Genomic DNA, 12,444 nt, shown 5'->3' with positions numbered 1-12,444 from the left:
AAATTGTCAATGATTTTTTCTTTTTCTTTGTTTATTATATTTTGTTCAAAATTTAGATGTAAGTTTAAGTATTCAAAATTTATAAATTGATTTTCTTATGTTTGTTTTAAGTTGAAGATAGTACTAATTCCTTTCTTATATACATTTGAGTCAAGTTTGGTGATTATAGAATCTTCATGATTAATTCTTCTTGGAAAGATTCATCATATTTTATGCTATAGTTTCTGAATTATGAATGTTATTATTGATTGTAATAGATGCATGAGTAGCCATAAACCAAGAATTAAATGTAGAGAAAAAAAAATTGATAAACCATTTGCATAGCCCTGTCGTTATTAGGTGGGTTAAAGGCAGAGGACAAAAGCCATTTTTTTCGGTAGCTAAAAGGAAATTTTATCCACTAACACATGCCATCAATAAATACATACATACTCAAAGTGGGTAGGGCCAAATCCAACCACTAACCACTGTACATAGTTCATGCCTTAACTTTAAGTTTAAGATTATAACCAATTTATATTTCCAAAAATATCATGCTTAATATATACTTATTTTTCTAATAATTTACGGTCATGGAAGATCCCACAATAATAATAATCATTCATCAACCATTCTCAAACTTATGTGTATTTATATAGCTTGGGATTAACGCTTATGGCACCTGAATTGCTTCTTCAAAGTGAAGCCATAAATGTCACTTTCCTTGCCCAATCTTTGGGCCTCCACACTCTTCTTTATTCTTGTTGTTCTTCCTCTTTCTTTAGGAAAATTCTCATCCTTTATTTCAAAAATTGTTTTTGTGACAAGACTATTTACAAGAGAAATATTTATATTTTTGTTATTCGAAGAAGGTTTAATTAGTCAGATGATATCAATTTTCGTTTGGACGTGTCAGTTTGGTACCCGCTTTTAAAAATGTTTTAATCGAGTCCCAACTTTTGAAAAGATGTCTCAATCAGGTTCTTTTCAACAAAAAATTATTAATGACATCAACGGTATTAATATTTAAAATGACTTACAAAATTAAGTATTGATATTTATATTAAAATTTAGTGGTAAGCGTCATAAATAAAGTTAACGGCTTTAATCATTTTTGTTCGAAAGAGACCTAATTGAGACACTTTTTTAGAAGTGTCTATTGACACCTTTTTAGAAGTGTCTATTGACACCTTTTTAGAAGTAGGTATCAAACTGACACATCCGAACCAAAGTGAGTACCATCCGACTAATTAAACCTTTGAAAGAAAAAGTACATCACATGTGTGTTTTTCTTCTAAAGGGTACATATATTTTGACATAGTTTGGATGTAAAAATTAAAAAAAAAATCAATTATAGAAACTATAGAGGTTAAAATTTTGGATTTGAAGAAGAAAAAAAAGGTTCAAAGTTGAGTGATGAAAAAGTATATTTAATCAAAGTTTCATGATGAAATTGAATAACTTATACAACATGCTATGGTTTGAGAGTTGGGTGGGATTCTCTTATATATTACCTAACTATAATGTTACCCTAAATTCAAACTTTCGAAATGTTCCATAAAAGCATCACTTTCAAAGTACAAATTTTCATATGTGATGATGCTCTCAATTCTCAAAAGGACTTGTGTATTATATTGGTATGTACCCCATCTTCTACGCGTTTCATTATATGTTTATTAACTTCTTTTTTTAATGGAAAAAGGGTAATTCAGAGTTGATAGAAGCATCTAAAAAATGGGAAATTAAACATTCAAATTGTCAGTGAATGGGACAAATAAAAAGGAACAAAAGAAATTGGAGGAAGAGAGATTAAGGCATCTTCTTATTATATATTATTCAAAATGGATGGCCTCAAACATCTCCATCAATTTTACATGAGACAGAAGGGGATGGATATGTGAGTATCAAAAGTGATTTTCAATCCAATAGATCATCGAATTTGCACATGATATTGTCGGTTTGATGTCAATTGTTTCAATTTTTTTTCTTTTCATGTGTTGGTTGAATACTTAGAACTAATTAATATCCATGTCCTCCTCTTCCATCCTCATCTATTAGGAGCTAAAAAAGTTGGATATTTATGTTTGATTAATACCACTTTATTGTTCCGAGAAATTTCAAGGCACCTTCAACATAGCATCTTCAACATATTCCAAGAAATTAATAGCAGATACACTTATATTTCATGTAGACTTGACCAAATATCTTGATCATGTTTTTGCATGTTGAATGAAACTTTTGTTGATTATGTTCAGTTAATTATTATGTGGGAGAGGGCCATGATGAACAGTTGAGATGTCAACATAACAATGATATTGAAATTTGTTTGATTTTGATTGCAACCATGCCTTGCTGTACTTGCACACAAAATGGTCAACCATCATAGCTTTGAACTATTCAATTTGGTTATGTTTGTATAACATAAAGTTCAAATATCATAAACATTATTTTTCTGACTCGTTTTAAAAGTGAAGATCAATACATGGAATCGATGTTGGAAATCGTATAATTGTGGTCCTACGGTTCCATGATGTTATTCATAAAATATGGATTTGTGGTAAGTTTGGTGGCCCTCTCCAAAGAGAAGAAAAATAGTGTTTATTATTTGGGATAAGTACAATTTTTTTCAGCTTCTAATTGAGTGTGCTTCTATTATAGAAGTTCAATTACTTTAAAAGAAATTACTTGGCTAAGGTCTTGTTCCCTACCTAAAAGAAATTCATATTTGTTATTCCACAATCATGTCTTAATAAATTATTGAATCATATTTGTAAATTCTTCGTTTGCATTTTTATTTCAAGAGGTTTAGTATACGTCTCAGGTTTTTTTGTCAGGTTTTATTAACGAGTACCTTAAAATACCAGTTATATCATTTACAAGCAAATATTTAAAAATAAAAAATCTTAATGGGTGTATTTTTAATTAATATACAATTTTTTTAATTAATTTCTGATTTTTATTTCCTGAATAACCCAATATACGTAGCATGTCCCTGAAAAAGTATTATTTAGCACGAACAAATATTACAAGAAACTTGGATAATTGTGCTTGTTTAATTGTAGTGAACAACAATTATTGCTTTTTTTATCTATTTTCTAACCATTTTATTGGATCTGCAATGACGATGTTGCAGCAATACCATACAGCAATTACGATTAAAGTGCATCCTTTGATCTATAAAAGGAAAAATTGTCTATAACCTTAGTGGTGATGTAGGCTCTCCCTAAAAATTGCACCGTGTTTAAAGCTTGGAAAGGGATCATTTTCCCCACTCCTTCAATTTCTCTGTGGCGAAAAATAACTAAAATTACTAGTTTTTAATATAAAAGAAAAATTATAACATTTTACTTATAAGCCAATGGACAGGACTATGATTGAGCATTCTATAACAGATTGAATAGAGCAGAAATACTGGATTGTGTTTATTGCTATACAAGCAGTGCTAACTAAATCGAACAATTGATGATGCATACTATTGTTTAAGAAAATGTGTATGAACATTTGTAGAATAAAAGTATTTATTTAAAAAAACAATGTATTAGTTATTGATAATTTAGCCTACCAAAATTGTGAACAACTACACGGAACTTTGTGCGGTGAAAACAGTATTGGAAAAAGGCAGAAGATCAACATATGCACACTTTTTAAAATCCAACATTATAGGAATCGATAAATACAAATTGCGAAACATGTCGGTGCTTACCACACCATACATGATTGGGCCAAGAAACGGGTAGAGCATAAGTTGTTCGCAACAAATCGAAACTCCCTAACATTGTAGGTAATAGTAAATATAACTAATAATCAAAGCTTAAACATATCACAATCCATAACCTTAATTCCTGAAGCATCATATCATATTCCACCGAATAAACCATTTAAATGCCTAATCTGATGGAATCCTTGGTTTATTAAATATAAATCTTAAACCTAACCCTCTTTCACCTAAATGTATTGGTTATCAAAAAATAAATAAAAAAGAAGACAGTTATACATTCAAAATAGAAAAAGATTCTTTATACATGCAAATACTGATGCCAAGCTTCCAAACAGCAAACACAGACATGCAACATTTGATCCTACACTACAGACACCAATTCAAAATATAAGTTAACTAGAAAATAATTTTTAAAAAGCACTTGGTCTACTCCACCAACGCACTACTTTTTTAAAACTCTACTGCCTAGCAAAGCCACCTTCATCAAGGGCAGGTGGCTACAGCGTCAACTGAAAACCCCAAGCAAAACTTCTGTGCTTCGATGCAGATAGATGGTAGTTTAGGTAAACATTGGCAGTCCAAAATGTTCTAAAACTACATATCACAGCTTAGAGAGAAGGATATCGTTTCGAAAACCATATATAGTGCTTTTATGAAAGCACAATCAAACATGCCCCATTAAGTACCCAACCCAAACCCAGAACTTTATAAAACACGTGGCATCATTGGCATCGGTGCTTATACCATTGTATATATAAATAACAAACTGAAATTTCCATAAAGTACCATTAAGTACCATAAGTAAATACACGTCATACTAGAATCACAACATGTGACAAGTACCAAGAAAACAAAACTAACATCAGTTCAACAGGGTAAAGTTTTGAAAGATAGATAGATCATAACGCATGAAAGGCATGGTCATAGACTCCAGCACTCGGGGTGCCCTATATGCTGGGCATCCTTCAAAACACTGCGTACAGCGAAGCATCTGGGTTCACCTACAAAACCATTATTCAATTCAGAACATGAAACAAATAAAACCCTCACAGCAGTAGTGAGTGATGGCAGATAGGCAGCCCTATGCAAAGACAAAGCCAGCATACGGCAAATATGAGAAGAGAAAGTCATGTATGCAGAGACTATTATGCGAATGACTGGGGTAGTGCCTCTCAGAGCATGAAGTAGTAGACCCCAGTCATAAATAACAGAAGACAGATTGACAATGCGAAAATGCCTTGATGTCAAATGGAAATGGAACATGGATGAGAAGAACATTAGTCAAGCTTGCTACAAATTAATATTAGCTAATCATTATTAACACTCAACTGGTCATTCACATATATAGACATTAAAAAAATTAAAAAAAAATAAATAAATAAAACACTCACCATCATGGCGAGTAGAAATCAATATCCGCAGAAAAATTATGTCGCCAGAAAATTTTAAAGGAAAAGCACTAAAAAAATCCCATTATCATTAAAGAAAAAAACACTTTTTATTCAACCAAAACAAAGAAGTGTATTTGCCGTCATGTTCAATTGAAAAAGATAAAAGTAAAAATGCACCTTCAGGCAGAATAACTTAAAAAGTGAAGTTTTAAATAAAAACTTTGGACAGCTACAAGTCAACAAAGACTAAAATGCAAAGAAACTTTCAATTTGTTTGAAATCCTTCGTTGAATAATTCAACTAGATTGTGTATCTTTAACATAAAGTCTCTAATTAACATGAAGTCTCTAAGAAACGATGTCATTGGTATCAAATATGTCCAGCAATGAAGAAACGGTCAGTCAATTTCGAAACCAGAAAAATAAGTTCTTCAGAGATTGGATCTTTATAGTTCAGAAAAGTGTATTGGCATAGAATACGAAAAGATGGCAGCCAGTGTGAGGGCTCTGAAAGCATAAGAAACAGCTCAACGGCTACATTCTGTTTTTCAGCAGTTTAAAATTAAATGTCCAAAGGAATAAAAGATTCTTGATTGTGTATGTTCCTTTACGAATACTGACCTTTGTTGATTCCGGGCAGTGTTTGTCTGAGGAACATATTTTTGTTCTGGCTTTTCTCGGGGCAAGTAGTAGAGAGCTGGGGAGCTAAAAAACAAAAAACAGCAATGTTTAGAGAAATTATTATACGCACGTTAAGTAAAAATAATAGCAATAAACTACATGTAAGAGGATATGCTAAATTTTCACCAGGTGTTGCCAGAAGCTTTGCAGAAATTTGTGGCGCCAGAGTGTGCAAGATAGGAGAACAAGAAAGTAACTCGTATCAGAAAGAGGCACTTCACAGGCAAAGCATCTGAAAAAACAATGTTAAAAAAATAATTAGAGAAACTTGCTTTATTTTCAACAGAACAATATATTCAATCTAAAACCTATTCCAAAAATGCCACAGAAAAAGGGTAATAAAATTAAACCTTGATTCACAATCAAACATTCCAAGCAACACCACGGACAGATACGGAGGAGGAGCACCGAGTGCAACCACCTCCAACACTGGTGCAGGTATTTTTGCTCCCCTTTCCTGCACCAGCAGTAGGAAGTATTTCATTGATTGCTATTCAGAGTCAAACTCGCCTCCATCATCAGAGAAATCATCAAATGTTCGCATATCAAGCTGGTAACGCAAGATCCCACCTATCCCACCGAAACCTCTGCAAAACTGAGAACCTTCTTGAGATTTATTGGTGACAAACTCAAGAGTGCAACCAAACCGTTTGTATTCATTTGCAAACCACTCCAGAAGAGACAACTTCTCCTGAACCTCAAAATCAGCAGAGCTTTCAGGATCCCGAAAATTGCTTTGGTTGGCCTCCTGTTCCTTGTTATAGTGCTTAATGACAATCTCTCCACTAGCACCATTTTTCAAGGTATACCTGTTCATATCCAGATTTTCCCAGACAATAAGTGTCTCAACAGCACCCATCTCCAACGCTTTCAGGGTATCATCAACCCCAAAAACATACTTTCCTGTATCCTGGCTGATTTCCTCAAAGTATTTCCCAATCAATCGTTTCTCCTGGATAAATTTTACATTGGAAAGAATTTCAGCAGATAACTCAATAGCCTGATTAAAACCATTTTCTCCTCCATATGAAACATCAACAACATTAAGTATTTTTGCCTGAAGTCGAGGATCAAACATGTCTGACTGACTAAGTTCAGTTTTGAAATCAGCAGAACCAGCCAGTATTAATCCAGAAACATTGGGTTGACTGGTGGTAGGATTGATATAGAACTGGGTAGCAAGCTCTGCTGTCTTCCTGACATAGTTATGACGCTTCTCCATGCGAAGACGGGCAAAACGCAGAGCTGATTGCCCTCCTCTTCCATGCTTCTTTGGGAGATCCACACTGAATTTATGAAGCACCTCTCGTGTGTTACCACTCAATGTCCCAAACAAAGTACCATTACCATCCATGACAATAAATCCAAACTTGTCATCCGACTCCAGGAGCTCATTCAAAGCTTCAGTGTGAAACTTATTGTCACAGAGATAAAGAGATGCATTAATAGGTCTGAAAGGCTCAAAATCAATAGTGACCTTCTTTTCCTTCCCATCTTCAGTCACAATGGTGCCAGTATACAAAACGAGCCCATTTGGAGGAACCTTGTTATATAGCTTAAGCCTCTGTTGAGCAGAAGTGATAGCACCTAGAACAGACTGTCGGTTCACCCTGCTTTTGATGTTTGAAGCAGTTCCAAACTCGTCACCAAGCATCTTGGTGACACGAGATATTTGATCTCGTGGGGGCATGATGAGTGAAATCATACTTGTCCCATTTCCTCTAGCAGCCTCAAGAGCTTTGATCAATTTTTTGATTTTCCACACCTCAATGTTCTTATCAGTTTCATGACCGTCAGCCATCTTCAAACAATAATAAACCAGAAACCTTGAAACAAATAAAAGTACAACAAATAAGTCCCATTCATTTCTTTGTAGATAAAAGATAAAACATATTCATCTCTTTAGGTCAACAGGCATATAAATGAATATACCAGTACCAAGGAGAAATACGAACAAACCAAATAGGAATACTTCAAAAGAAAAAAAAAAAAAACACCAAGGCATCAAACCATTTCATTTATCATAGCTCACCTTCATTTCTCCGAACACTCACAAAACCCTAAACACAATCCACTAATGAATAAAGCAACAAGTAGACTTAAAATTTCACTCATTTCATTTGACATACAAATCAAACGGAAGATTTTCATGCAATCGTATCATATTAACATTCAAACAGTCTTTTGAAAGCACTTTCATATACTCACAATTCCAAAATCCCCCAAATAATCGCTACTTTCCCCATAAGTTGCAGCAGAAACAAATAAAAAACAAAGATGTGAGGTGCAGACATATTTAAAACACAATAAAATAATATTATTATTATTAAAATAATGATAACTTTTTTTCTCACTCTCCTCCATGCTCATCTTCTCCCTCGTGCCAATTTGTAAATAAAATATTCACACCATAAAATCCACAACAAAGACGCTAATTATAAAATAGAAGGAAAAACCACAAACGCAGATTCGCAATAACCCAAATTAACACTAACACACACATATACATACACTCACGTGCATGCCTCTAAAACATCAAAAATCAGAGCATATCATATCCCATTAACAGCAGTACATGTCCATTAAATCGATCAATCCAGATAAAAGAACCATAAAAGAATAACAATGATGACGATTACCGACAGCGCGAGAAACCATAAGCGATCGAACGAATAAAGAACAACAAAAAATCAAAATATATATAAATAAGAGAACGATCGAGAGTTGGATTATGAAAATTGTGGAATCGGAGATTGGAATCGACGAAGAAATTAACCTTTAGTGTGGCGGCGGCGAGCAAGAGAAGAGGCCGCAGAGAGAGAGAAACGTGCCCTAGCTCAACTATGGAATCGTGAGTTTGTCCGTAGGGAGAGTGTGTGCGTTAGGGGTTTTGAAGCGAAGAAAACGGTGTCGTCGCCGATGCTCCGTTTTGATTTTTATAGTTGAGGTGTGACATGAAATTACTGTTTAGTCCTTCCTTCTCTTATGTGGTGCTTGATATTTTTAGAAGGGATTTATCAATTTTATTGCAATTATAAATGTAAATTACGTTTCTGTCAAGTTTTTAGTTTGAGTCTGACACGTAAGTAAAAAGTGTGTTTATATTGATTGATTTTAAAAAAAGGTAGTACTTATTTAAAATGGTAAGAAGTGTAATGTAAATTATACTTGGTTTAATTTTAACTACATATTTGGTATTTGTGAATAGTTTTCCTTTTTAATGTCTTTATTGGAAAGTTTGAAATTTCATTGAAGTTAAAGTTTGTTTCATGTGTTATTACCAATGAACTAAATGCACATAGGAATTGGTAGTAATTTTTTGAAAAAAAGAAAATCTTATAGCAAATAGAAGTTGAAAATTTGATTATTATCTCATTGCAGTTGGAAACTAGCAGAATGATTTCATTTCATTTATTTTCGGATTTTGTAGTGAAAATAAATTAAATTGATGGAGTTGCGATATTAGAGTTGGAAATAAAATGTGTTGAGATAATTTAAAATTAACATTGAGAAAATATAAAGTTAATAGACTTGTTAATTGGTTAAGTGTTTGAAGTAATTGTATTTAAATGTTGAAAATAAGTTCTCATAGATGCCTTAGTTACATTAATTTAAATTGTATGAATATCATGAATAATCTTAGGTTTAAGTTACTTGAGTTGTGATTATAGTTTAGAGATTTTTTAATTTTGAATAGTCATTATGAGTTATGTGGTGATATATGAGTTTTGAAAGATTAATGTGATGTTAAATGTTTTTTTTTTTTGTTAAATTTGTTTAAGATGTTAGAATTAAAAGAAATTGTTTTCGGGGGTAAATTTTGGATGCTTGAGTTTGTTAAATAAATTTTTTATAGTATTTTTGTTGAAGTAAAATATTTTTCATTTAAGCGAGACGAGACAATTTTCTATTCTCTGTGATTTCTTGCATAACATTTTTACTCAAGCTAAAAGTTGATCTCAAGTTAAAAATTTTAAGGAAATCTAATGTTTTTTTATTGAATTTTTGCTCAATTGGTCGTATTTCTTTCAAATATTTTATTGATGATAAATTGTAAATTACTAAAATGTAATATAATATTTTTAATTTACGATCTTCTAAAAGTTTTCATATTTTAAAATTCAAATAAAAGATTGAATGTAAATTAAAATTTAAGAAAGTATTCATATATATGAATTTTAATTACTTTTAATACTTATATAATTATACGAATACTTTCGTTGTGCTTTTAGTGTAATTGTATATATGTAATTTAAGATTGTATAATTTAAAAGTATTCATATATGTACATTAAAATTATATAAAATCGATATAAATACGTGTACAAAATAATTTTTAGAATGAAAATTTTTAATTAGATACACGATCTTATGATTACCATGTACACTACCATATATATATATATATATATATATATATATATATATGGTTAAATTATACTTTTAGTCCCTATTTTCGTAGTAAAATTTGAATTTGGTCCCTCAAATAATATTTATCTCAATCTGGTCCCTATTTTGGGAAATTTGACTCAATCAAGTCCTTTCCGTTAGTGGTGGAGTAACGGTGTTAAATGGGGTGCCACGTGTCAGCTTCTGGATTTTTTGAATTTTTTTTATTTTTTTTTTGAATATTTTTTTTTGAATTTTTTATTAATTTTTTTAAAATTTTTTACAAAATTAAAATTTTGCCACGTGTCAAGCTGACATCGTGCCACGTGGCAGTGACAGTGCCACGTGTCACTATTTGGGAGGGGTCATTTTCTCATTCTCAATTTGGTCCCTGTATTTTATTTTTTGTCTCAATTTAGTCCCAATTTTTGTAAAAATTGTGCAATTTTGTCCCTCTCCAAATTGAAACCAAATTTAATTTCTATATAAATATGCACAAATATTTCTATCAAAATTGATATTTCAAGTAAATATTTTTAACAAGATTAAGTTTATTTTAATTTATATTTTACGTTAAACTTTATTTAAAATTGTTTTAAAGTTGTTAATAGAAAATAATGTTAATAAAAACATTCATAAATTATATTGATATTTTATTACATTATACTTTAATATTGTTTTTTATTTGAATTTATATTTTAAATAATTGTATATTTTTAAAATGTGTAAAATTCAATAATTTCTATACAAATATTTTAGTTAGTATAAAAATACCAATCATATAATTTAAGAAAAATTAACTAGTTTATGTAACAATAAAAAACAAATAAATTTAAAATTTGAAAACAATTTTAAGTAAAATTTAATGTGAAACAAATTTAAAGAAACTTGGTTTTATTGAAAATATATAATAAAAAAATTAATTTGAATAAAAAAATCAAATTTAATAAAAATATTTGTATAACACTTTATAATTTTTGTTTCAATTTGGAGGGGGACGAAATTGCATAATTTTTACAAAAATTGGGACTAAATTGAGACAAAAGATAAAATACAGGGACCAAATTGAGAATGAGAAAATGACACCTCCCAAATAGTGACACGTGGCACTGTCACTATCACGTGGCACGATGTCAGCTTGACACGTGGCAAAATTTTAATTTTTTAAAAAATTTTAAAAAAAATCAAAAAAAATCAAAAAAAATTCAAAAAATTCAAAAAATCCAGAAGCTGACACGTGGCACCCCATTTAACACCGTTACTCCACCACTAACGGAAAGGACTTGATTGGGTCAAATTTCCCAAAATAGGGACCAGATTGAGATAAAAATTAATTGAGGGACCAAATTTAAATTTTGCTACGAAAATAGGGACTAAAAGTATAATTTAACCTATATATATCTATACATATCTATCATAAACCATTATAAAAATCAACTTTATAAGATAACCAGCTAAACCTTGCGGCTTTTCGTGGCATTATATAAGTTTAATTTTGATATATTTGTATATTAAAATACATATTGAGATAAGGACAATTGTTAATATTATTGTTAGAAGAATAAATTGAAAAGTATCTCTTAAGTAATATTTGAAGAAAACATTTTCTTCATCACACTTATAATATATTTTAAGTGAAGATCATTAATCCCTTCCTAATGCCTTGTACTTTGTTCAGGAAAAGAGTGTTGAAAATGGAAAATTATTTTGGAATGATTTAAAAAAGAAGATGAGATAATTTGGTTTAATTTAAATATATTATACTTTACATAAAAGTTTATTTGGTATATTTGATTTGTAACATCATAATTTAGTAGATTTTCGCTGCTAATTGAAACATTATATAATTGATAAAAAGTATAATTCAAGATAAGAGTTATATATAAATTGTATTTATAAATCTCTCATTAAAAAAAATACAAAACTTAACTTTTGAAAGATACTAACTCTTCACAATTGGGAAGATCTATACAATACAAAAGTTGCATACTTAAGCTACCTTTACCATTTCTTGACAACTATCAACAAACATATCACTTTACAAATCTCTCGTCTACACTACCTTTTACTCACGTATAGCATACGATAATTGTAGTAGACAAATCACAACAAAAGCATACAAAAGGGTAAGTTAGTGTAATTATAACAATTTCTATTACTCAAAATAAAACAAGTATATTCAAATTAATTTCCTTAAAATGAGTTATTAATGTCATATACTTCATCAATCAAATGTCCCAAAGCATGTATAAAATGGCTAATATAGTAGTGACACTTGACTGTACTTT

At 30.7% G+C, this 12,444-nt stretch overlaps 1 protein-coding gene across 1 annotated transcript; it reads right to left on the bottom strand.

The window, feature by feature from the left end:
• Positions 1-4,419: 4,419 nt before the first annotated feature.
• LOC114181771 (eukaryotic peptide chain release factor subunit 1-3-like) lies at positions 4,420-8,726 on the bottom strand. Its single transcript, XM_028068321.1, has 5 exons — positions 8,545-8,726; positions 6,119-7,594; positions 5,895-6,000; positions 5,709-5,792; positions 4,420-4,698 (listed from the first exon to the last, which is right to left on the bottom strand). Exon 2 carries the CDS (start codon positions 7,567-7,569, stop codon positions 6,259-6,261), a length of 1,311 nt encoding a protein of 436 aa, XP_027924122.1. The 5' UTR covers positions 7,570-7,594; positions 8,545-8,726; the 3' UTR covers positions 4,420-4,698; positions 5,709-5,792; positions 5,895-6,000; positions 6,119-6,258.
• Positions 8,727-12,444: the final 3,718 nt, after the last annotated feature.

Source organism: Vigna unguiculata, chromosome 4 (genome assembly GCF_004118075.2).
Source record: "Vigna unguiculata cultivar IT97K-499-35 chromosome 4, ASM411807v1, whole genome shotgun sequence".
Lineage (NCBI taxonomy): Eukaryota > Viridiplantae > Streptophyta > Magnoliopsida > Fabales > Fabaceae > Vigna > Vigna unguiculata.
This window is presented reverse-complemented; position numbering and strand designations above follow the sequence as displayed.

Bases quoted from the DNA above. Each gene is read 5' to 3' on its own strand.
- LOC114181771 (XM_028068321.1), bottom strand. From the start codon at position 7,569: ATGGCTGACGGTCATGAAACTGATAAGAACATTGAGGTGTGGAAAATC.